This window comes from Vanellus vanellus (assembly GCF_965231255.1).
Source record: "Vanellus vanellus genome assembly, chromosome: 8".
Classification (NCBI taxonomy): domain Eukaryota; kingdom Metazoa; phylum Chordata; class Aves; order Charadriiformes; family Charadriidae; genus Vanellus; species Vanellus vanellus.
This window is the reverse complement of record NC_138913.1, coordinates 11,345,787-11,368,811: the sequence shown is the minus strand read 5'-3', so window position 1 is coordinate 11,368,811 and position 23,025 is coordinate 11,345,787. Positions and strand designations below refer to the sequence as shown.

The window sequence follows — 23,025 nt, the reverse complement described above, 5'->3', positions numbered from 1 at the left end:
CTCTGGGGGGGAACCCGGGTCCCACTGCTCACTCTGCAGCATGGCAGTCACCGTGCTGATGTGGGGAAGTGGCCAGGCTGAAAGATGGGGGAAAGGAGAGGAGGGGAACATGTCCCGCCCCCCCCCATGCATGTGGGTCCCAGAAGTTTTCATTGGGTGCTCTGGAGCATCATGGCTGGCTGTGGGCCCTGGGGGCAACACCACAAAGGGCACCTTGGCCCAAACAAGCTCCGGGCCCCAAACTGGTAGCAGTGGGAGCTGCTGTCCCAGAGAGAGGCCATATAATTTCCCCCACCAAGGCTGCTGTCTGGCTGCCTGAGGCCTGCAAGTGCTGCCCTTCCCTCCCCCCCTCCCCAAATCCTGGGTGCCCCGAAGCTGCAGGAGCCAGGAGAGCCCGTGCGTTGCCTGGGCAACTGCAGCCAGGCACTGATGGGGAGCGGTCCAGGGGAGCGGTTGCCATGGAGAGCAGAGGAGCGCGATCGCCTTGGCAACAGTCCTGTTCCCCCCCCCCCCTTCTCCCCCCGCCTCTTCGGGGCCATATCCTGAGGAGGTGCACCCCAGCCAGGGGTCCCCTGCCCACCACCCACTGGTGAGTGTGCACCCGTGTGAGCTCCCAGGGTGGGGAGGGAGGTGGCAGTGCCTGCCAGCACCCGCTGGGGGAGAGCCTTGGGGACCGGGGGGTGTGTGTGTCCTGACTTCATAGCGCAAAGTAAGAGGCAAGGCCAAGCTCAGCTCCTTGGCTTTATCACTCCACACACCAACACAAGCTACTCCCACACCTAATCCTGGCTGGGAGGTGGGCACAGTGGGGACTGGAGGCATGGGTCACCCAGGGTGCCCCAGGGTTGTCCTCCCTCTCCAGGAGGAGAGCGGGGACCCTGCAGAGAGGGAGGGAGGGACATTGTCCCCCTCCCCGGGTGGCAGAGCAGCTGGCGAAGCGGTATACTTCATTGCTGCCAGCCCCTGGGTGCCCCTGCACAGTCTGGGCAGTGGCTGTTGGCACATGGATTGAGGGGGGGTGGGGGTGGACAATGGTAGCACCAAGGTGTGTGACTATGGTGGCTCGGGGTGGGTCTCTGTCACCGTACCCTGGTGGTTGTGTCCCACCAGTCTTGATCTTGCCCCTTCCATCCTCCCCATGGAGAAAGCCATGCACTGAAGAAGCCAAACAAGAGAAAAGTCCTGTGTGGCTTTTGAGGGGAGTGAGGGCTGGAAAAGGGGCACGGGTCAAACAGCAACTTGCCAGAGTGGAGCCAGGGACTCGGCTCTGGCACTGAGTATGCTTTGCCCAGGCCTTCATGTTCAGAGCCAGCGGAGGGCCTCCCTCTGGTAGACAAAGGGAGGATGAGGAGGCTGTAACAGACACGGGGGCACACCATGACCCTTCCCTCCCAACACGAATCGCTCAGCTGCACACAAGGGGACAGCTGAGATTTCTGCAGGCTCTGGGCTTGGTTTGGTTCATGCTGCCCCTCTCTAGGCCCACACCCCCCCGGGTGCTCTCAGGCCTGGTAGAAGGGAACCACGCGGTCAATGGGCCCCCGGCAGATGGGGCAGAGGCGGGCAGGCAAGGCCTGGAAGCAGCGGAAGCAGCAGCAGATGTGGCCGCAGCCCAAGAGGACGCACTCGCGGGGCCGTGTCAGGCAGATCACGCAGGAGTTCTCGGGCCCCCAGTCCCCTGCCTCTTCGCCATCCGGCTCCTTGTCCTCCGGCTGCTGCTTGAGGCGAGCACGGCGGTAGGCACGGCACAGGGCGTGCAGGAGGATAGCCATGCCTGCCACAGCGCACAGCACAGCCGCCCCCTTCCAGAGCCCACTAGCTGATTCCAGGTCCGCCAGCACCGACTGCCAGTCCCCCAAGCACAGGAAATACTCTCCGCCCTGGGCTGGTGGCTGGAGGTGCAGGGAGCCGTCGGGGTGCAGGGCCAGCTCCCCGATGCCTGTCAGCCCAGCCCCGACCCGCAGCATCTCCTCTGTCTCAAGGATGCCTTTGGGCTTCTCCCCGCTCAAGTACTGGCCTAGGAGGTCACGGAAGCCATGGGCTGGCTGCTGGAACCGCTCATATACTGTCTCCAGTGGCAGGCAGATGGCTCGGAGTGGGCTCTCCACGCTCACTTGTGTCACCGCCTCCGTGTCCGGCGAGGCCAGCAAGAAGGGGACGGTGTAGACTTGCTCCGAAAGCACCCGCTCACTCTCACTCCTGCAAGCAAAGAGCGCAGTGCTGAGATGTTGAAAACTCTCAGCTCCTGGGGCTGAGCCAAGGGTAGGGACTAGAGCCTTTAAATGAGCTGCTTTCTGCCTCTTAAATGGCCGCAGAGGATAAAAGTCTGGACCCACCAGTGCAAGCCCATCCCTGCTGTCCCCTCCCATTGCTCACCAGCTCCGGGCCAAGCTGTTCCAGATCAGCCGATGTTCTTTCAGAAGCAGTTTCTGGATCACGCCCTGCAGCCCCTCATGGTAATGGCTGGTCAGCGCAGCCTTGGCTGGCAGCACTATGCCTAAGGACCAAGGGAGGCATCATGGATGAAGGAGGAGAGCCTGGCCCCTGTCCCCAGTGTGGGGCCACAGAGTGTCCTTACCTTCCAGGGCAACGTAAGGCAGGCACTTCCCATCAGCTGCAGACACCAGTGCTGGTAAATCATCATCAACCTGGAGCTTTGGGGCCTCCTGGAAGAGCGAGGACAGAATGTGAACACAGGCAGGGGCAGGTGGGCTGGCAGGCAGAAGGTGGGTCATGCATGGTTTTGTGGGGAGCTCTGGCAGGATGTGACCTGCTTGGTCCTGGGCATCGTGACATAGGTAGAGGATGCAGCAGGCTGCAGTGATCAGTGAGGTACACCCAAATCAAGGCTCTGGGCTGGGCAGTATAGAGCAACAGGGAAGGGACAGGGCTACCTGTATGCGTGCTACGACTCTGGCTTTCTTCCTGTACAGGTAGTAGAAGAGGCCAGAGAAGGCGAGGCTGGAGCCCAGACACAGCAGCTCCCCGGGCGTGATGGGTGACGTGTCCATGGTGCCAGGCTCGGGCAGCACGCCTGCAAGGTGAACATGTTTGCTGGGGGAGAGGACTGTATCAGCCTAGGGGCAGGGACATCCCAGTGCCCCTGTCCCCAGGCGCTGCCGCCTTAGGGCCCAGCCTGCCTATGGCCCCAACTCCAGCACCCATGGGTGCCCTGTAACCTCGGCCCGACCCAGCACCCCTTGCCCAGCCTGGGCCCAGAGGTCTCGGCCTGCACCCAGGATCGGGTCGAGGCCCAGCACCCATGACCCAGCCCGGGCCCCACCTAGGCCCAGCAGCCCCAGTCCGGGCCCAGCAACCCCGATCTGGCCCTGGCCCAACACCCCGGCTCGGGCCCAGCCCCCCCAGGCCCAGCCCGGCCCCGCCGCCTCCGCTCACCCCGGCCTGGCCCCGCTGCCCCCCGAGGCCGGAGGCGCCCAGGCCCGGACCCCGCACCCACCGCGCTGCCTGCTGGGAAATGGAGTGCGGCCCCCGCGGAGCGGCGGCGGGGCGAGCCGCGTCCGGAACTACAGCCCCCAGCGTCCCTCGCGCCGAACTACAGCTCCCGTCGGGCCTTGCGCCGGACGCCGGCAGGACTACAACAGGCCCCAGGCGCTCTGCGGAGGGAGGTCGGCTGCGGCCTGGCCCCCGGGCGGGATGGGGTCACCCGTGCCGGGGGAGGGCAATGGAACCCCTTGGCCACCGCGGGTAGGGGAACTTGCCACCCCGCTGGGGCTGGGCCGGGACTGCGGGGCTGTCCCAGCAGGGCTCCTGCCTCAGCCAGAGCCACCCTTGCTGTCCCCCAGCCACCCCATGCGGTGCTGGCTGGCAGCACAGACCCCCCCGATGGCTTGGGGGTGCCTTGTCCGCCCCCTGTCCCCAACCCCCGACTCTGCCAGGGATGACAGGGCTGAGGCTCAGCCTTGAGGCTGCCATCGTCCTTCCCTGCACATCTGCTTCTCTCCTGCCATCCCTTGGCATGTCTCATCCAAAAAATGGGCGTCCCATCCTTTAGTCCCTTGGGATGTCTCATGTACCATATGTGTGTTCACCCCCCGGCTTTTGAGTCCCCCCCTGCTCCAGTTCCCACCTCTGTGGCCCCCCACCCCCTGCGCCCCCAACACTATGAATGACCCGGAGATGCCGGAGTAAGTGGAAACTGCTTTTAATTGTTAAATAAATTCAGCAACAGCCACCCACAGCTGAAGGCACCAGAGTCCCCGCTGCCGCCCACTGGTCCCAACAGAGGTGGATGGGAAAGCCAAGCCGGATCAGGAGGGGGCGAGGGCAGAGCAGAGCCAGATGGCCCCTGGCCTCCATCTCTGGCAGGTCTGGGGGCAGGAGCAGGGGGGGCTCGGCTCTAGTGCTCTCCTTGGGACCCCTCTGACCTGCCCCACTGGGGGGGGGGCTGAGCTGTGTCCGTCTCTAGCACATTGGGGTTGGGGGCAGAGCTGCATTTTGGGGGTTGCTACGGCTTCTCTGCCAGCCATACCCGGCCCTAGGCTGTGGATGGGGGCTGCGGTGGGTGCCCAGTGTGGGGCCGTGTGTGCTGGAGGAGGCGGGGGGGCAGAGGTGGGGCGAGGCAGTGTGTGCACGGGAGGGGACTGCGATGGAGGGTGACCCGGGGGATGGACCCGCTCTCTGCCAGTGGGCCAACTCCAGTAGCTGGCGAGGGCTGGGGGAAGGGGGTACAGCTGAGCATCGTCCCCTCTCTCCCCAGCACCCTCCCCGTCCCTACCACACCTCACAGTGCTTTCCGGGGTTCATGGGGGAGCCCAGGGGGCAGCCAAAATGTTCGACAAAGTCCCGGGAGTTGCTGAGGGTGCCAATGACACGGTACTTGTCGGGGCTGTGGGGGTCAGTCACCAGCCCTTCGTGGGAGCTCTCGGGCGTCCGGACGGAGCACCATACCTGCCAGAGCAGGAGCAGCCTCAGGGACAGGGGGCAGAGCCCCTCCCAGGCAGTATGGGGGCTTGTGGGTGGCTCCAAGGGGCCAGGGAGGGATGGGGAACCCACCATCCTGCTCCACCTTACCTGCGCGAAGCCCACGAAGAAGAGCTGGTGGTTGGTGAGCCCCAGGGCTGGCAAGTGCTTCTCCTCCCCGTTCTTCTGCAGCCAGGACTTGTATGCCTGCAGGAGAGGCACCCTGAAACCCCAGGGAGGCACACACAGGCACAGGGGGGGTCTGCATCCCCCCCAGGGCAGTGGCACTCACGTTGTAGGCTGCCTTGAGCCCGCCGTTGTCAGCGATGTTCTCACCCAGCGTCTGCCGGCCGTTGACCTTCTCGTGGTGGACAATGTAGCGGCCATACTGCTCTGTCATGCACGCCGTACGGTTCTTGAAGGCCTCCAGGGAGGAGTTCTGCCACCATGGCCGCAGGTTGCCCTCTTTGTCATATTCCCGCCCTGCGGGACCAAGCCGTGGGGTGGGACGGGGGGATGCTGGACCCCTGCAGAGTCCCTGCTGCAGGGGGTCCCAAAGCAGAGTGGGGTGCAGTGGGGACAGCCCCATGGGACACCGGGGACCTGGTGCCTTGCATCCATGCCCAGGGGAGATGGTGTCCCCCAGCCCACGCTCTGGGCAGGCTCTGGCTGGGGCTCAGCTCACTTGGGTCCCCAGCCATCTCGTGGTGCATCCCCACTGTCCCAAGCTGCATTTGTCACCCCCCTATCACCCCCATCTCAGCTCTGGGGCTGTGGTGAAGGCGCAAAGCAGAGCAGATGTGAGAGGGACCCATCCCGTGGCCCACGGGGAGGAGGATGAGGAAGGGGCTGGGGCTGCAGACACCGTGTCCTCACCAAGCAGATGGAGCGAAAGCTGCACAGAGAAGCCGGGGGGAGGTATCGGCGGGTGCCACCTGGGGAGACAGGACGATAGAAGGGGGGGCTGGCCGGGGAGGGGGGCATGAGCACGCATGATGCAATGGATGGCAAAGCAGAACCCCCACGCGCCCGTGGCAGCCCCCTCCCCATGCCGAGGGCAGGGGTTCGGGGCAGGGGGGGAGGGGGAGGAGCAGGAAGGTGATGGGGGTTGGGGCTGTTGTTGCCCGCGGGTTCTCACCTTGGTCATCGAACGCGTGGGTCAGCTCGTGCCCCATCACCACACCGATGCCGCCGAAATTGAGTGCTCTGCAGGGCCATGGGAGACAGCCAGGTAAGCGCGGGGTGATGATGCCATCACATCTTGCCCCCAGCCCCGGCACCCCCTCAGCAGCCCAGGCACCGTGTCTGTGTCTGAGGCACCCGGCAAAACTCTGCTCTGGTTGGCGTCCAGCTGGGAATGAGTCCTATTGTGGACACTGGTGGCCCCATGGGGACTTTGCAGGCTGTCTTGGCTGGGGGATGTAAAGCTTTGGTGGACTCTCACCCCCCGCAGGGCTTCATTTCATGAATGTGGGGGGCTCTGTGGGGTGCTGACCCTGATAGAGCCCATGCCCCTCCCCACCCCTAGAAGATGCCCCCCATCCCCATGCCAGGCTCACTTGGGGTGGTTGCGGGCGTAGAAGGGAGCCTGCAGGATGCCAGCGGGGAAGACGATCCCATTCTTGGTGGGCAGGTAGTAGGCGTTGACGGTCTGTGGGGTCATGCTCCACCTGAGGCACGAAGGTGGGACAGGGAACAGGCAGGAATGTGTCCCATCTTCCCCTGTGCCATCTCCCACTGGGTGCCCTGTGCTGCCCTGCCTGGGGCTGGCACCGCTGCCCCCTGCCCCATGACCAAGGGACCCTGCTGCTGTCCTGGGGACAAGCCAGAGCCACCATGGGTGACCTACAATGCTGTGCCACCCCATGGAGGAACATACCACCAGTGAACCAGTGCCACACAGGCCATGCTGGGGCCAGTGTCACATTCTCTGCCCCACCTGCGCCCTCCCTCTTACTGGTCGCGGTTGGGGGGTTTCCGGAGCTGGTCAGCCATCACTTTGGCAGAGAAGTTGTAGAAGTTGAGCATGTTCTGGAAGAAGGAGTCCTCCGAGACCTCGTACTGGTGAGGAAGAGGAGGGATGAGGAGGGGTCCACCGTGGCCAGGATGCACTTGGTACTGGGGTGCTCCCGCATAACACTCTATCCCAAATGGGCCCCCCAAATAGGGACATCGCCCCACCATGGGGCCCCCCAGGGCTTGGTGTAAGCAGGCACCAGAGCCCCTCCCCATGAGCTGGGTGCCCCCCTACCCCATCATAGACATCATCCAGCTCCTTGTTGTCCAGGATGAAGTCAGGGAAGCCAATCATGTCGTAGATGGCATCTGCCTGCATGGGGAGAGGCCTCAGTGGTGAGATGGGGCGGGAAACTTCCCAGGGTGGGGGTCTCCCATTTGCTGCCCTCCCTGGGATCACCTTCTCCTTTGCAGCCTGCCTGGTCTTCTCATCCATCCAGTCCAGCTGGTCCAGTGACACCTCGAAGGCTGCCCGGATCTCACTGATCATCTCCTCAGCCTGGGGGGGAGCAGGGGTGGGCAGGATACGACCTCCCCAGGGCTGGGGGTCCCATTTCCCTGCTTCCCGCCTGCCAGCCCTGGGGTTTGTGGGAGAAGGGGCGTTCCCACAGACGGCAATGGGGAGGGGGGCAGAAGTGTCCTCACAATGGCCTTGCTGTCCCGGTCGAAGGTGGCTTTGACGAAGAGGGAGCCCAGGGCAAAGCCCAGCGTGTCGTCCGTGTTGGAGATGCAGGTTTGCCAGCGTGGTGTGCAGGACTGTGGGAGTAAGACAGGGATCCGTGAGACCCCCAGTCCCCTCCCCTGCTCCCCTCCCTGCCCCTAGAGTGGCTCTACCCCTTGGCCAGGAGGGAGATGCTCATCAGATAAACCCCCATCCCATAGATGATCCCTCGGTTCCCTCTGCAGCATCAGGGGCTCAGCATCCCAAGGGCATCCCAAGGGCATCGGTGGTCCTAGGTGCCTCTGGGCTGGAGGCGGAGGGGCCTGGTCCCTGGGCCCCCCGTTACCTTCCTGGTGCCGTAGAGCGTCTCCAGCAGCCTCTCCTGGGCTGTCTCAAAGCGCTGGTCCAGGCTGGAGGCTGTCTTCTGCACCAGGTTCCAGATCAGGTAGTTGTTCAGGATGCTGCAGGGGCAGAGAGGTGCCATGGCTTGCCATGGGCATGGTCCACAGGGGATGCCCCATCTACCAGCGAACCCAAAAGTTGCCCCACCATGGGGGCAGCTCTCAATGGGACATGGCGGGGGGCTCGCAGGCACCTCACCTCTTGTCGGTGATGTTGATGAGGTCGGAGACCTGCTGGAGGTAGGTGTCCCCATACACCACCACAGGCTCTGTGTCGGCCAGCTCCAGTGGGGCCAGGGCATAGGACAGGTAATCCAGCCAGTCAATGGCAGGGGCCAAGGCCTGGGGGGACATGGGGATGCAGCACCCGGGTGCTTGGCACAGGTCTGCCCCATCCTGCCCAGCACCAGGGGGATCCCCTGGGGCAGGGGCTGTGCTCCCCAGGAAGGTCCCATGGTCCCTCACCACCCCAGATCCTTTCTCTGCCCCAAACCCTTCCTGTGGCTCCCCACTGTTCTCAATGCTGCAGGACAAGGAGGGGATCCTGGGGCCTCCCCATGCAGGGTGGCAACTCCCCCCCAAACCTAACGACTTGGAGGATAAGCACCACACTCCAGCACACGGTGCATGTCCCAGAATGGATGGGGTTGCCCGGGGTGTCCTGGGGGGAGCAGAAGCAGGCATGGACCTCTTTGTGCCCCACTGGGAACCCCCCCTTGAGTCCCCAGAGGGTTTCCCCAGGCTGTGCCATGTTGTGCCCACCTGCAGCTCAGCAATGCTCATCTTGTGGTAGATCTTCTCGTCATCCCGCCGCTCAGCCTGGGGCACGGTGATGTTGGCCAGCTGGGTTTCGAAGTCCAGCACCTGCTGCATCTGGAAGCGGGTGGGCTCCGGGCCCCCCCCCAGCAGTGTGCCCAGCTCCACCATGTAGTCCAGATACGCTGCCAGGACCTGGCAGGAACCCGAGCCTCCACTCAGCACTGGCCACAGCTCATCCCACCTCCCCGGGGAGCTCAGAGCTGCTGCCCACCCCAGCCCGGCCACCATGTCACCCGATGGGCAGGGTGTGGGTGCCAGGTGTGCCCCGGCACAGTTCGTGCCGGCAGGGTGCCCAGTGCACAGCCTCACCCTCTCGTTAGCGGTCTTGTTCAGGTAGTAATCCCGGGATGGGAGGAAAAGCCCTGACTGGTCCACCTAGGAGGAGAGAGGGGCAGCATGGGCAGCCCGGTGCCCCCCTGGTGCCCGCTGCCCCTCGGTGCCAAGGTGCCAACCTGGATGACGTTGCTGTTGGAGCTCTTTGAGTCTGCGCCCACATACACCGTGAAGAAGGGGGTTGCCCGGTACGTGCCTGACACCATCTTGAGGACCTCCATGAAGCTAGTCTGGTTCCAGGAACCAGTGATGTTCCACCCCCCGATCTGCCAACAGACAGACCCAGTGCCTCAAGGAGGGATAGGGTCCATCCCAGAGGGGTGCCCCCTGCCCAGTAACATGAAGAGCCGAGCAGGAGATGCGCTGGGCTGAGTCCTGACAGCTCGGCTCATGTGTGGATGGCCGCCCACCTTGTCGATGAGCTCCATGAGGGGCTGGGACCCCAGCTCCTCTATCCTCTGCTCCTTGAGGCAGGACAGGTAATACCGCTGCGTCTTCCGCTCCGCCTCACTGCTGGAGTTGAAGGTGGCGTTCTCTGCAGGAGGCTGCGGGTCAGCTCTGGGGACACTGGGGCTCTGCCTGCCTGTGCCCAGTGGTCATGTCCCCCAGTGCTCACCTAGGAGATGCTTCATGATGGCCTGGTTCTGGTCCCAGATGCTGTTGAAGGTGCTCCACTTGGAGCGCCCGTTGGGCAGCGGGTTCCTCTTGATCCAGCCCCCGCACGAGTACTGGTAGAAGTCCTGGCATGGGTCCGTCTCCGCATCCAGGGCCTCCAGGATCTTGCTGGCCACCCGGACACAGGCGTCGGTCAGGCAGGTGCTGTGAGAGGGATCTGGCAGGGAAGGCATGCCTGGGGCTGTGCGCGTGTGCCAGGGGAAACCGAGGCACGGAGCGGGGCCGAGCCCTGCCTGCACCCCGGGGCGGGCAGAGCACCCAGAGCAGGAGCCCTGGGCTGACCTGTCCCTCCCCGTCCCACCGTGTCCCCCCCAGTTGTGGGGATGCCACCGCTGCCCCAGCAGGGCTGCGGTGCCCCTCCCTACCTCTGCGGTACTGGATGGCCAGGGCGACGACGGCGATGCCGAGCAGCACGGCCAGGGAGACGGCGACGGCACAGAGCACCAGCTCCAGCTGGCTGCGTGCGGCCAGGCGGCTCAGCAGCGGCCCCGGCCCCTTCCGAAACCCCACCTGGGCAGGAGCAGGACCTGCCATCGCACCACAAAGGGACCGAACCTCGCCGCTTCCCCTTCCCTCCCCTACCGCTCCCTGATGCCTGGCTCAGCTGCATGATGAGGTGGGGGCCAGGGCGTCCCTCCGCGAGTGCCCAGGCCACCAGACCTCGCAAGCTGGTGGTGAGTGCTGGTGCTCCCCCCCCCAGCCACAAGGAAGGACAATGGCCCGAGCCCACTCTCTGCCGCATTTTGGCTGCCTCCCAGCACATCCCTGGGGACAGCCAGGGCTGGCTGGGCTCCCAGCCCTGCTCCCGCTGCCCACCCGGCTGCAGGCAGACTCCGGCTGAGGGTGAGGAGGGGGTCCAAGGAGGATGGAGAGGAGAAGGATGGAGGGGCCAGGGCAGACCTCACCTCCACGCTGTCAGGAGAGGCGCTGCCGTCCCCCGCCGGCTCCAGCCCCTCGTCATCCTGCAGCGTGGCACGCTTGTAGTCGGGCATCTGCCGAGGGAGGGAGCGGGCTGGGATGGGGTTGTGCAGGTGGCTGCCCCCCACCCTGCCATGCCCTCCAGCTCTTACGGCGAGGGCTGGTGCCCGCTCAGTGGGTGCATGGGGGGGCTGGGACAGCCCCTGACCACCCTCGGTGAGCCTGGGCCTTCCACAGAGGCTGTCCCCAGCCCCGTGTGGCCTCGGAGAGCACAGGGAGAGCTGCTGGTGGGGGGCTTAGGGGCTCTCACTGGAGCATCCCTCTGCGTCGCCATGGCAGCCGTGGCATCAGCCCTGCTGACAGGTGCCACATCGCCACGGAGACGTGGTCCCCGTTGCCAGGCAACCGTTGCCTAGTGCTGCTGCCTCGCCCCTCCTCCCCTGCCTAGAACTTTCCATGCAGATGTGCACCGGTCCGAAACATCTGGAAACACCTCCAGTCCCATCCTCATCCTGGCCCCGGAGGTGCCTGGGGTGCAGGGCTGAGACCCTGGGGGGGAGGCAGGGGGGGGCACTACGGGGGGTGTCAGCGGGCAGCACAGTACTCCCTCACTCCTGGCCTTGCGGGACAGACTGGCAGGTGCTGCTCCTTGTGGGACAGACTGGCAGGGGCTGCTTGCACCGACCCAGCTGTGAGAGTTGCTGAGGACTCAGCCAAGAGGGAGGTGGTGGAGCTAAGCCAGCAGCTTTGGAGGGGGGGATGAGCTGGAATAAAAAGCTGGAGGCTTTGGTAGAAGAGAATCAATGCTGTTGGTTGTGAGCCATCCTTAGGCTTCAGAGTTAACACACAGGTAGATTGCAGCTCACTCTCCCATCTGTGCCGCAGACTAAGGTGGATGCCCCAGGGCTGCCTGCAGGGCTGGTGTCAGGGGGCAGGAAGGAGCTGGGATGGGAAGAATGATGGGCAGGGCGTGAATCAGGGCAAGTGCCCCATGCTGAGATCTGCCCACTGCCACACCGCCAGGACAGGGTGGGGGCTTCGCCAGGGGCTGCCGTGGCGGGAGGGTGCAAGGCTAGGATCGACGTAGGCAGGAGCCCCCTGCCGGGGCGGGTTCCTGGGCGCTGCTAGCGCTAGGAGGGATGGCTCAGCATCCTGTGCCAGCCGGGCACCCCCTCTGCCTCGGCTCCCCAACACCATCCTCTGTCCCCTCCCGGATGGTCCTCATCCTCCTGGCATCAGCCCCCTCCCCAGCACCTCCTGGCACCCTTGAGGCAGGAGCAGGACCTGGTTCTGGGGCTCCTCCTGCCCCCTCTGAGGGGCTGAAACCTGCGGGGACAGGGGCCCCTGCTCCATCCAGGGGTGCTGCCTTGGGGGGCACCCTACGAGCAACATCGCTGTACGCCAGGTGGGCTCCACGCCTGGCAGAACAGGTTCTGTGGGTCCATTCCCGAACCGCTCCAGCTCCCTCTGCCCAACGCCAGGCAGGGGTTGGGGGGGTGGGGTGTCGCCCTTCCTCCCCCTTCTCCCCCCGACGTGGGGGACGGGAACCCTCCAGCCACGCAGTTTTCCCGGCCCCAGACAGCCCCCTGCATGCCCCAGGTTCTCGCCCCCCGGGCTCCTCCAGCCCCCCCATCCCTTCCTCCCACAGGCTCCCGCAGTCCCCGCAGCCCTTCCAGCTCCTTGAGCCCTCCAGCCCCCTCCAGCTCCTTGAGCTGCTCCGGCCACCTCCTGTCCCCCTCGCTGTCCCCTCTGCCCCCCGAGCCGGTGCCCCCGTTCCCCCCTCCTCCTGCCCCACTCCCCGCCCGTTCCTCCCGTCCTGCCCCGCCGCTGTCCCCGGCCCGGCCCGCGCCGCTGTCCCGGGCACTCACGGCGTGTCCGAGCTCCTGGAGGGCCACGTTCATCCTGGCCATCCCGGGCCGCCTCCCGCCTAGCTCCGCTCCCCTCCCGGGCCGCGCCGGGCCCCCGCCGCCGCCGCAGCGCCGCCTGCCTCCGCCGCCGCCATGGCCCGCACCGGGCGCCGCGCCGCCGCCGGGACCGGGACCGGGATGGGCAGGGATGGGATGAGATAGGATGGGGCCGGCGCCCGGAGGGATGGAGCCGCGGGGGCTGGTACCGGTGGGGCGCGGTCCGCAGGCACCGGGAGGGGGCGACTGGGGGTCGGCGCCCCGGGGGGTGGCTGGAGCGGGGACACCGATGCCCTGCCCGGTCGCACCGCTCCGCTCCACCGGGCTCGGCACCGCCGCCAAGGTGACCGCCGTGCGCACGGGAAGAGCCCCGCACCGGCACCCGCACGGGAGCTGCACCGGCACCCACACTGCCACCGGTATCCCCACCGGCACCTGCAAGAGAAGCCGCACCGGCACCCTTGCCAGCAAGGGAGGCACACCGGCACCAGCACCCGCACCGGCACAGGGAGAAGCACCCAGGCTTACACCTGGTTGCCTGCAACGGGGACTGGCACACTGACACATGTACTGGCACGGGGCTTCAGCGCCCGGGGAGGCACACCAGCACCGCACGGCACTGGGTACCGGCACCGTCAGCAGGGTGGCAGTGGTGCACAGCCGCAGCAGCACACCCTGCTCTGGTACCCGGGCACACACCCCGGTGCACCAGCGCACGCCCAGGTGGATGCACATACATTCTGACACCCCCACCCCAGTGCCCCGAGGTCACCTGCAGGCCTGTGCCACCATGCACGGAGTGACACAGTCTCACACACGCAGGTGTACACAGCCGCGGTCACCACCGCTGTGGTGAGCGAGGGGAGGCCGTGGCTGTACGCACAGCCTCACACCCTGCCATGACACCGTCCAACACTGTGCAACCACCTGCCCGGGACAGGGTGTCACCGCAGGTCACCCGCCCGGTGCCAGGGTGCTGCCAGGGGGGTGTCCGGGTGCGGGTACCCTGGTAGGGTCCCCACTACCCTCTGGGGTGCACAGCGCACAACTGCAGTGCGGGTGCTCGGATGTGTGCAGCAGTGGTGCCTTGAAAAACACCGGTGGGGAGGCGCCTGGCACTGGACCTGCTGCGGGGGGGCTACTGAGCGTGCACAGCCCGGGGTGCTGCCTGGAGGCGGGGGGAAGGCGCCCCCCGGGGTGCCCGGTGGGGCTGGGCCAGGCAGTGCCACCTGCCCGAGCTCCGGGGGACACAGAATGGCAATATGCGCAGGAGGGGTGGGTGTGTGTGAGTACGGACGGAGACGCACGGGTGTGCCCACGGGTGTCCGTTGCGTGTCGGGGCCCCGCCGAGCCCGCCAGCCCCGGGCTCGGGTGGCGCCGGTGCCCGCAGACAGGCAGGCGGAGCTCCGGGTCCTTCACCCCGTCGCGGGTGTCAGCGCTCCCCGGCACTGCCTGAGCCCCGGGAAGGCCCGTGGCCCTCCCCGCGCGCTCCCGCTGCCGGTGCCCGGCGCTGTGCAGCGCCGCCACACGTGGGGCCGCCCCGCCCCTCGACCCGCCCACCGGCGCGCGGCGTTGGCGTCACGGCGGCGCCAGGTGGCCATTGGCGGCGGGCGCGTGCGGCGCGCAGGCGCAGAGCGGCGGGTGAGCGGCGGAGCGGCCATGGAGGCGGGTGGCGGCGGCGGACAGAGCCGGGTGCAGGGCGGCCCCGGGTCGGGCGGCGATGAGAAGCCCACACCGCCCTGGGGCCGGGACCGCCGGGAGCCGCCCGCGGGGCCCGAGAAGGAGCAGGAGCTGGTGAGCGCCGCCGCGCCGCGGGCCGCAGCTGAGTCACGGCCCGGCCGGGCCCGCGTCACCGGCGGGGCGGGACGTCATCCCACGTCACGGCGACGGCCGGCACCCCTCCGAGGGGCGCCTGTGGCGTCGCCGGGGCTCCCCTTCGGCGGGGGCGCGCGTGACGTCACCGAAGCGAGGGGCCCCCTTCGGCGGGGGCGCGTGACGTCACCGAGGCGAGGGGTCTCCCTCCGGCGGGGGGCCGTGACGTCTTGGGGGTGCCCGTGTGGCGCAGCTGAAGGCTGCCTGCGCTGGGGGGGCGGTGTGCGTGCGATGGGGTGGGGGGCTGTGCCGTGTGTCATCACTGGAGTGGGGTGAGGGGAGCCGTGATGTAATCGGGGCGTGTGTGTGACAGCGGGGACTAAGGAGGGGTCCCCTCTTTTGGCACGGGTGGCCTTGGTGCTGGGGGTCCCCATGGGCCGGAGGGGGGCTTCTGCCCCTGGGTAGGGAGGCTGCTGTCCCTGGGGGTGCTCCCCCTCACCTCGTGTGGCTGCTGTCCCTGGGGTGTCCCCCTTGTGGGCTGCTGTCTGGATGTCCCCCCTCAACTCTTGAGGCTGTGCCCCACCGTGCCTCTCTCTGCGGCGGTGTTTCCGGACAGCCACAGGGTAATGGGGGAGATGCCCTCAGGGGAGTGTGTGTCACTGTGTCCTAGTCCCCCTGTGGCTTAGGGTTATGCCCCTACCCCTGTCACACTGGGTGTGTCTGTGCTGGGCACCCTTAACTCTGCTTTTGCCTGTGTATTTCGGCAGTCTGAAGAGGACAAGCAGCTGCAGGATGAGCTGGAGATGCTGGTGGAGCGCCTGGGGGTAAGTCTGTGCCATGCCCCTCAGCAAGGAGCTGCAGAGGCGGGAGCCCAGGCCAGGACTTGAGTCCGTCTGTCCCTCGCTTACAGTTGTTTCTTCTGCAGTGGAGGTGTGTGGGGGTGTCACCTTGAGTGAGGCCCCTTGTTGTGTGCTGCAGTCTGTCCCCAAGCCTTGCTGCCTGTCTGACCTGTGCCCAAGGGACCTCTGCCTCGCTCTGCTCAGAGCCGTGGATGTGTTTGGGGAGGGCTGGCGGGGTGGTGATGTAGGAACCAGCCCCTTGCTTCCTGACAGGCAGCTTCCTTCTGCAGGAGAAAGATACGTCCCTCTACCGCCCGGCCCTGGAGGAGCTGCGGAGGCAGATCCGCTCCTCCACCACCTCCATGACCTCTGTTCCCAAACCCCTCAAGTTCCTACGGCCGCATTATGGCAAGCTGAAGGAGATCTATGAGAACATGGCTCCGGGAGAGAACAAGGTAAAGGCTCTTGGACCCACCAAACCATGTGGCTGGGGAAACAGTGCTGGGACAGTTGATCGGAGAGCCCTCTGGACCCCGTGGTCTAACATCAGCCTCTGTGGCTTGCTCCGTTGGATTATAACTTGCCAGGGCCGTGCCTTTGCTGCCTGTGACAGTGTGTTGGGGCAGGGAGGGTGTTGTGTCCCTGGCTGCCTCTGTTTCCCCATGCCCAACGTGTGGCTGAGCCCCTGGCACTCTTTCCCCAGCGCTTTGCAGCAGACATCATTTCTGTTTTGGCCATGACCATGAGTGGGGAGCGTGAGTGTCTGAAGTACCGTCTGGTGGGCTCCCAGGAGGAGCTGGCGTCTTGGGGGCATGAATATGTCAGGTAAGCCTGGGTGGGAGCTGGGCTTGGGGAAGGACAAGGGCTCAGGGGGAATTACCTTTGACACTGGTGTGTCTGGGAGGTGTCCTGAGTTGCTGGGCTTGTACTCAGCTGCCCCTGTCATGTTTGCGCACGTGCCACCTCATCCTCTCCACAGAGATCTTGCTGCCGTGGCCTCTCTAATCTCTGCTCTTAACCCTCTTCCTCCTCTGGCCTTGTCCCCCACAAACTCTCGCAGGAATGTGGAGCCCCTGTAAACAATACACAGCCCTGGATAACTGGCAGCAGCTGCTCCCTGTCCCTGGGACTGGGTAAAGCTGGTTTCTGTGGTGGTGATGTCCCTTTGTCCCTGCAGGCACCTGGCAGGGGAGGTGGCTAAGGAGTGGCAGGAGATTGATGAGGCTGACAAGGCTCAGAGGGACACGCTCCTCACCTTGGTCAAGGAGATCGTCCCCTACAACATGGCCCACAATGCAGAGCACGAGGCCTGTGACCTGCTCATGGAAATCGAGCAGATGGACATGCTGGAGAAGTACATCGATGACAACGCCTATTCCAAAGTGTGCCTCTACCTAACCAGGTGAGGGACCTTGGCAGGCTGAGGCACTGGAAAGGGCCTGGTCCCTGGTGGGCCAAGGTTGTCTGATGTGGTCGTCATCTTCATGTCTGTCTCCTCCTCAAAGCTGCGTAAGCTACGTCCCAGAGCCTGAGAACTCAGCTCTCCTGCGCTGTGCCCTGGGCATCTTCCGCAAGTTCAGCCGCTACCCTGAAGCCCTGCGCCTGGCTCTGATGCTTAATGACGTGGAGCTGGTGGAGGACATCTTCACTTCCTGCAAAGATGTGTAAGCAGAGACTTGTTCCTCACCCTCTGGAGCTTTTGCCCATCATGGTGGGGCACGACTCCCTGTCCAGGCAGAGCTGGGTTGGATCCTGCCACCACCACGAGTGTCTGGGGGTTTGAAGTGAGACCCCAAAATCAAGATGAATAAGAGCAGGTCATCTCTGGGCTGCTCTTGTGTGCCTCTAGAGCAGAGCAGGCTGGGCTACATGTCTGTGCCGTCTGGTGAGCGTGTGTTTGTGCTGGGGCTGGCCACGGTCTGGGCATTTATGAAACGTCTCCCCTCTGCGCAGAGTTGTCCAGAAGCAGATGGCCTTTATGCTGGGTCGTCATGGGGTCTTCCTGGAGCTAAACGAGGATGTGGAGGAGTATGAGGACTTGACCGAGATCATGTCCAATGTCCAGCTCAACAGCAACTTCCTGGCCTTGGCCAGAGAGGTGAGTGTCCCAGCTGGGAAAAGAGACCTGGGCTGCCTCCGGCTGTGGCTGATCTGTCTGCTGGACTCTGTAGCAAGATCAGGGAGGAGATCCTTCATCCCTAGGAGCTTGGCCAGGCACCTCCTGGAGAGGTTGCCCTTGTAGGGCAGCTGACCTGGGGTGTGCTGGCCGGGAGGTAACCCCCTTCCCTCTTGTCTCTGCAGCTGGACATCATGGAGCCCAAAGTGCCGGATGATATTTACAAAACCCACCTGGAAAATAACCGTAAGGGCTCTTGTTGTGGCCTCTATTATTCCTCCTGTGGGAAGCTCCTGGGGCTGCAATTCGCCTCTGAGCTGGTGCAATCAGCTGTGTACCCCGGGGTGGGCACACGGCCCACCTGGGGTCTCTGACCTGGCATGGAGCACACACAGCTGCCTGCTGTGGGTTTGGGCTCCTCCTTTCTGCTGCAGGTGGGACAGGTCCTTGTCCCCTAGTGGCATGGGATGGCTGCACGGTGGAGGGCTGGCAGGGCTTCTCTTGCTGCCCTGCTCACCCTGGCATCGTTCCCCAGGGTTCGGGGGGAGTGGTTCCCAAGTGGACTCAGCCCGGATGAATTTGGCCTCCTCCTTCGTGAACGGCTTTGTGAATGCTGCGTTTGGACAGGACAAGCTGCTGACGGACGATGGCAATAAATGGTTGTACAAGAACAAGGACCACGGTGAGGGAGCCAGCTGGGCAGGGGCTGGAGGTGTCCCTAGGCTTGGGGTTGCTACCCTGTCCCATTACGCTGCCTGCTGAAAGGGGGAGCTGCAAGGCACAACTGCTGCTGTGCTGCCCTGTGTCCCTGGCCACCAGCTGCCCCAGGCAGGGGATGTCAATTCAGGGTTGATGTGGGCTCTTCTTCCCTGGAACTGCAGGAATGCTGAGTGCTGCAGCCTCCCTGGGCACAATACTGCTGTGGGACGTGGACGGGGGCCTCACACAGATAGACAAGTACCTCTACTCCTCAGAGGATTACATCAAGGTCGGTGACACTGATCCCAGCACAGGCTCTACGGCTGCGTGGGGCAGCCCTGCTGCGAGCCGGGGGTCCGGCTGGCTCGGGGAATGGTTGACCTTGCCTTGGTCCATTGTGTGGCTTAGCTCCTGCCTGGAGAAGGGTTGGATGCCCTGTGTCCCGGTTGTTTGAGTGGCTCACAGCAAGGTGGGGAGCTCTTGGGGACTGCTCTGTCCCCTTGTTACAGAGCTACGAGCTTTGGACTGCTCAGCTGGATCCAGAGTGGCGTTGCTCAATTGGTACTAACTTGCCTGGCCCGGGGAGTGGGTCTAATGTGTGGGGCGACATTAGTCACTGGCTGGCAGGGAGCTTTGTGTGTTGGTGACTGGTGTGTGACGGTGCCTCTGCCTTACAGTCAGGGGCCCTCCTGGCTTGTGGCATTGTCAACTCAGGGGTGAGGAATGAGTGTGACCCTGCCCTGGCCCTCCTGTCCGACTATGTCCTCCACAACAGCAACACCATGAGGATTGGAGCCATTTTTGGGTAAGGGCCTGGCCCCAGCTTCCCCGTGCTGTGCAGGGCAGTGTGGCTCCCCACTCATGCTTCCTCCTCATGCTCTCCTGGACTCTCCACAGGCTGGGGCTGGCGTACGCGGGCTCCAACCGTGAGGATGTCCTGACTTTGCTGCTACCTGTGATGGGAGACTCCAAGTCCAGCATGGAGGTAGGGAGCGAGGCAGGGTTTGCCTGGGGTTCCTGCTTCCCCACCAGGTCCCCAACAGCTCCTGGGGATACAGGGGCTGTCCTGCAGCTGGTTTGGCCTCTGGGAGCAGGGCTGCATGTCCCTGCGTGACATTGTGCTGTGCCAGAAGAGCACAACCCTGCTTGGGGGCCAGCTGTGGGCCAGCTCGCTGTCGCCGCATGCAGCATGTCTCCTTCCCTCTTTCACCAGGTGGCTGGTGTGACCGCCCTGGCCTGCGGAATGATATCGGTGGGCTCCTGCAACGGGGATGTCACCTCAACCATACTCCAGACCATCATGGAGAAATCAGAGACGGAGCTGAAGGACACATATGCCCGGTGGCTGCCACTTGGCCTGGGCTTGAACCACTTGGGTAAGGCTGGGCAGTGCCAGTGGCTCACGGGTTGGGGGATGGGGTGGGAGCATCCTTCTAACCATTGTGCCTTCCCTGGCAGGGAAGGGAGAGGCGATTGAGGCCATCTTGGCAGCGCTGGAGGTGGTGTCAGAGCCGTTCCGCAGCTTCGCCAACACGCTGGTGGACATCTGTGCATACGCGGGTAAGTTGGGCTGATAAGGCAGGGGTAGGTCCTGGGCTCTTCTGCTGATCCTGGCCCTCCGCTCTCCCTGCAGGCTCAGGGAATGTCCTGAAGGTGCAACAGCTTCTGCACATCTGCAGTGAGCACTTTGACTCCAAGGAAAAAGAGGAGGACAAGGACAAAAAGGACAAAAAAGAGAAGGAGAAGAAAGAGAGCTCAGCTGACATGGGGGCTCACCAGGTGGGGAAATGTGGGCTGGGACCCATGTCCCAGGTGCAGAAGCTGGCTTTGGGGTGGTCCTTAAGCTACTTGTGGGATCAGAGCTGGAGGAAGACAGCCCCCAGCAGCATTCCCTGCTCTCCCTGACCCTGTGGGGTGTAGGGACTGTGAGAACTTGCGTTTTAGTGTGGGTGCTCCCTGCCTGGTGCTTAGTGCCCGTGTCCCCACAGGGCGTAGCAGTATTGGGGATTGCGCTCATTGCCATGGGTGAGGAGATTGGTGCAGAGATGGCCCTGCGCACATTTGGCCACCTGGTGAGTGACATGGGGGGACAGCACAGAGCTGGGAAGAGACCCAGGAATAGAGACTGGGTCTTGCCTCATGTCTCTGTAGACCTCATGCTGGGCTAACACTCGCATTCCCTCTGTGCAGCTGCGGTACGGGGAGCCCACCCTCCGCCGGGCTGTGCCCCTGGCCCTCGCACTTATCTCGGTCTCCAACCCCCGGCTCAACATCCTCGACACCCTCAGCAAGTTCTCCCACGATGCTGACCCTGAGGTCTCCTACAACTCCATTTTTGCCATGGGCATGGTGGGCAGTGGTAAGCCTGGGGGACAGCCTGGTGTGGGACTCGTTCCGGGGTGAAGGTGGGAGACTCAAGCTGTGTACGCTACTCTCTGCCTGCACCCCGTCTTCCCCAGGTACCAACAACGCCCGGCTGGCAGCAATGCTGCGGCAGCTTGCCCAGTACCACGCCAAAGACCCCAACAACCTCTTCATGGTGCGGTTGGCCCAGGTAATGATCCTGCACTCTGTGCTCGTGGTGGGGAAGGGGCAGGTTGGGGTTCCTGCCCTGGGTGTGGGAGGGCAGCAGTGTCCCAGGGGTGTCACCCTCCTGCTGGGCAGGGCTGGGGGTCTCAGGTGTTTACCCCACTGCTCTCTCATGTGCTTTCTTTGCCACACCAGGGCCTGACCCACCTGGGCAAGGGGACGCTCACCCTGTGCCCCTACCACAGTGATCGCCAGCTCATGAGCCAGGTGGCCGTGGCCGGGCTGCTGACCGTCCTTGTGTCCTTCCTGGACGTGCGCAACAGTGAGTCCTGTGGGCTCAGCACCCACCCCCCGGGCACCCCTCTGCCCCATGGGGTGGACACTACTCAGGCCCCTTACTTATGTCTCCTTTCTAGTTATCCTGGGCAAGTCACACTACGTTCTCTACGGGCTTGTTGCTGCCATGCAGCCCCGCATGCTGGTCACCTTTGACGAGGAGCTGCGACCTCTGCCCGTGTCGGTTAGGGTGGGACAGGTAAGGGGCATCCAGAGCTGGGGATGGGGTGCTCTGGTGTTCCTGCATGTCCCTGGCTCTCACCTCACTCCTTTCTCACAGGCTGTGGATGTGGTGGGCCAGGCGGGCAAGCCCAAAACCATCACTGGCTTCCAGACTCACACAACGCCAGTGCTACTGGCGCATGGAGAGCGGGCAGAGCTGGCCACAGAGGAGCACGTGCCCGTGACACCCATCCTGGAGGGATTTGTTATCCTACGCAAGAACCCCAACTATGACGTTTGAGACGAGGCGGGGGCTGGGGGGGAGGGTAGGTGGCTTGGGTGGGTGGGGAAATTGTTTGTTTTTGTTATTCAGAGTCAGGGAAATAAACTATGCGGAGACTCTAGTGCTGCCGTACTTTCCTTGTGCTGGGGCTGTGCTCTGAGCCCCTCCGAGGTCCCTACAGCCCGGGGCAGCCAGGCACAGTGCAGACCCCGAGAACCAGGGGGTGAGCACAGAACCGTGGGGTGCCACAGGTCTCCCGACGGCCGTGTCCCTGTTGGACTGTTCTCCTGGAGGGGTTTGGGTGCCCCTGTGTGTGCTGGGCTCTGCCAGTGTTTGGTGCTGCTCTAGAGCCATCGTCGGGCCAAAATCGGTCTTAGGGTGGAGGCCACGGGGGAAATCTTTTTAGGAAAGAGAAGAAAACACTGTCCTGTTGCCGAACCCAGCAGCATCCATGCCCTGGGTGGCTGTGTCAGGGTGGGTGTGGGGGCTGTGACCTGGCGCAGGGGTGCTGGATGGAGGTTGGAATGGGTGGGGGGTGCTGTGTCCTATGAGGGGCCATGTCCTCCATGGGCGTGGGGTGGGTCTTGCTGGGCGCTGGAGGGGTGCAAGTCCCGGGTGAACGTGGATGCCAAAGGATGCTGGTCCCGGGTGGGTCCTGGATGGTGCTGTGCAGCTGCTGATGCTGGATGGAGCCTGGGTGGGTGCCGGTCCCGAGGGGGTGCTGCTGCTCTCGGGTGGGTGCGGAGCCCAGATGGATGCCGATTCCGGGGGGTGCTGGACTCGGGTGGGTGCGTAGCTGGTGGGGGTGCGGGTTCCCAGTGGGTGCCGGTGCCGGGTGCGGCGGCGCGCCACATGCTGCCGCACGGGGTGTGCGAGGGAGGGCGGGAGTGCTGGGCGTGGCCAAACGGGGAGGCGTGGCGCGGGAGGAGGCGTTCCCGGTTCCGCCTCTCTGCCGAGGTGGAGCGAGCGGCGTCCCCTCCCCGCCACGTGACAGCGGCGGCAGGGGAGGAGGGCCCGCGGCGCCGGCGTCACGTGCCTCGGGCGGTGGCGCCCAGAGCGGCTTCAGGCGCGGCGACCGGCGCCCCGCCCCCGCGCGCCCCTCCCCCGCGGCGGCGCCCGGCCCCGCCCCTGCGCGCGGCGCGGCTCCGGAAATGGTCGTGCTGCGCTGCGCTGCGGCTGCGTCGGGCCGCGCGCGCTGAAGGAGACTGAAGGTAACGGGCGGGGGCGGGGCGGGCACGCGCCGCGGGGGGGGGGGGGGGGCAGGTGGGGATGGGGGAGGGGGCTACCGGTACCGGGCCGCGCGCCGCCGTCCCGGGCCTCACGCCGCCAGGCCCCGCCGCGCCGCTGCCGCCACCGCTACCACCACCACGTGGGCGCCGCCCCGCCGCCGCCGGCCCCCTCCCCTCCCCGGCCCTGCCCCATCCCGCTGCGCTCTCCGCCAGGCCTGGCCCGGCCCCGCCGCTCCGGTGGGTCACGCGCGGCGCCGCTCCGCGCCCACGTGCCGGCCGGTGAGCCCCGCCGCCGCGCACGTGCTCCCACCGCCGCGCCCGCCTGTCTAGGCCCGCCGCCGCACGTGGTGCGTGCCCCGCCGCCCCCGCCCCG

General features: G+C 65.0%; 3 protein-coding genes across 4 annotated transcripts; 1 reads left to right on the top strand and 2 right to left on the bottom strand.

Moving 5' to 3' along the window:
• Positions 1 to 734: 734 nt before the first annotated feature.
• LOC309675143 (mitochondrial ubiquitin ligase activator of nfkb 1-A-like) lies at positions 735 to 3,415 on the bottom strand. Of its 2 annotated transcripts, none has more exons than XM_082487367.1 (5): positions 3,397 to 3,415; positions 2,895 to 3,054; positions 2,579 to 2,666; positions 2,377 to 2,497; positions 735 to 2,199 (listed from the first exon to the last, which is right to left on the bottom strand). In XM_082487367.1, the coding sequence occupies exons 2-5, from the start codon at positions 3,009 to 3,011 to the stop codon at positions 1,503 to 1,505; spliced, it is 1,023 nt and encodes a 340-aa protein (XP_082343493.1). In that variant the 5' UTR covers positions 3,012 to 3,054; positions 3,397 to 3,415; the 3' UTR covers positions 735 to 1,502. The 2 variants fall into 2 exon arrangements, with proteins under 2 accessions (XP_082343493.1, XP_082343494.1); XM_082487368.1 differs by having other exon boundaries at positions 2,895 to 3,034; positions 3,397 to 3,413.
• Positions 3,416 to 4,731: 1,316 nt separating this feature from the next.
• Positions 4,732 to 12,653, bottom strand: ECE2 (endothelin converting enzyme 2; the record flags this gene model as incomplete). The annotated part of the gene is made up of 19 exons (XM_082487333.1): positions 4,732 to 4,908; positions 5,032 to 5,127; positions 5,213 to 5,403; positions 6,059 to 6,126; positions 6,480 to 6,590; positions 6,878 to 6,981; positions 7,172 to 7,249; positions 7,337 to 7,435; positions 7,582 to 7,692; positions 7,944 to 8,058; positions 8,198 to 8,340; positions 8,761 to 8,949; positions 9,127 to 9,192; positions 9,270 to 9,416; positions 9,561 to 9,685; positions 9,767 to 9,982; positions 10,191 to 10,335; positions 10,731 to 10,817; positions 12,612 to 12,653. 19 exons carry the CDS (start codon positions 12,651 to 12,653, stop codon positions 4,732 to 4,734), a joined length of 2,310 nt encoding a protein of 769 aa, XP_082343459.1.
• A 1,616-nt stretch (positions 12,654 to 14,269) lies between these two features.
• On the top strand, positions 14,270 to 21,446 carry PSMD2 (proteasome 26S subunit ubiquitin receptor, non-ATPase 2). Its single transcript, XM_082486914.1, has 21 exons — positions 14,270 to 14,441; positions 15,227 to 15,283; positions 15,589 to 15,753; positions 16,002 to 16,123; positions 16,476 to 16,700; positions 16,804 to 16,962; positions 17,252 to 17,396; positions 17,600 to 17,660; positions 17,950 to 18,096; positions 18,296 to 18,402; positions 18,791 to 18,918; positions 19,011 to 19,098; positions 19,327 to 19,489; positions 19,572 to 19,673; positions 19,747 to 19,892; positions 20,102 to 20,185; positions 20,304 to 20,472; positions 20,573 to 20,667; positions 20,838 to 20,964; positions 21,059 to 21,177; positions 21,259 to 21,446. The coding sequence occupies exons 1-21, from the start codon at positions 14,307 to 14,309 to the stop codon at positions 21,439 to 21,441; spliced, it is 2,727 nt and encodes a 908-aa protein (XP_082343040.1). The 5' UTR covers positions 14,270 to 14,306; the 3' UTR covers positions 21,442 to 21,446.
• Positions 21,447 to 23,025: the final 1,579 nt, after the last annotated feature.

Bases quoted from the DNA above. Each gene is read 5' to 3' on its own strand.
- LOC309675143 (XM_082487367.1), bottom strand. From the start codon at position 3,011: ATGGACACGTCACCCATCACGCCCGGGGAGCTGCTGTGTCTGGGCTCC. The intron at 2,667-2,894 runs GTAGCCCTGTCC...TCGCTCTTCCAG, and splicing joins GAGTCGTAGCACGCATACAG to GAGGCCCCAAAGCTCCAGGT. The intron at 2,200-2,376 runs GTGAGCAATGGG...CTTTGCTTGCAG, and splicing joins AACAGCTTGGCCCGGAGCTG to GAGTGAGAGTGAGCGGGTGC.
- PSMD2 (XM_082486914.1), top strand. From the start codon at position 14,307: ATGGAGGCGGGTGGCGGCGGCGGACAGAGCCGGGTGCAGGGCGGCCCC. The intron at 15,754-16,001 runs GTAAAGGCTCTT...CTCTTTCCCCAG, and splicing joins TGGCTCCGGGAGAGAACAAG to CGCTTTGCAGCAGACATCAT. The intron at 20,473-20,572 runs GTAAGCCTGGGG...CGTCTTCCCCAG, and splicing joins CATGGGCATGGTGGGCAGTG to GTACCAACAACGCCCGGCTG.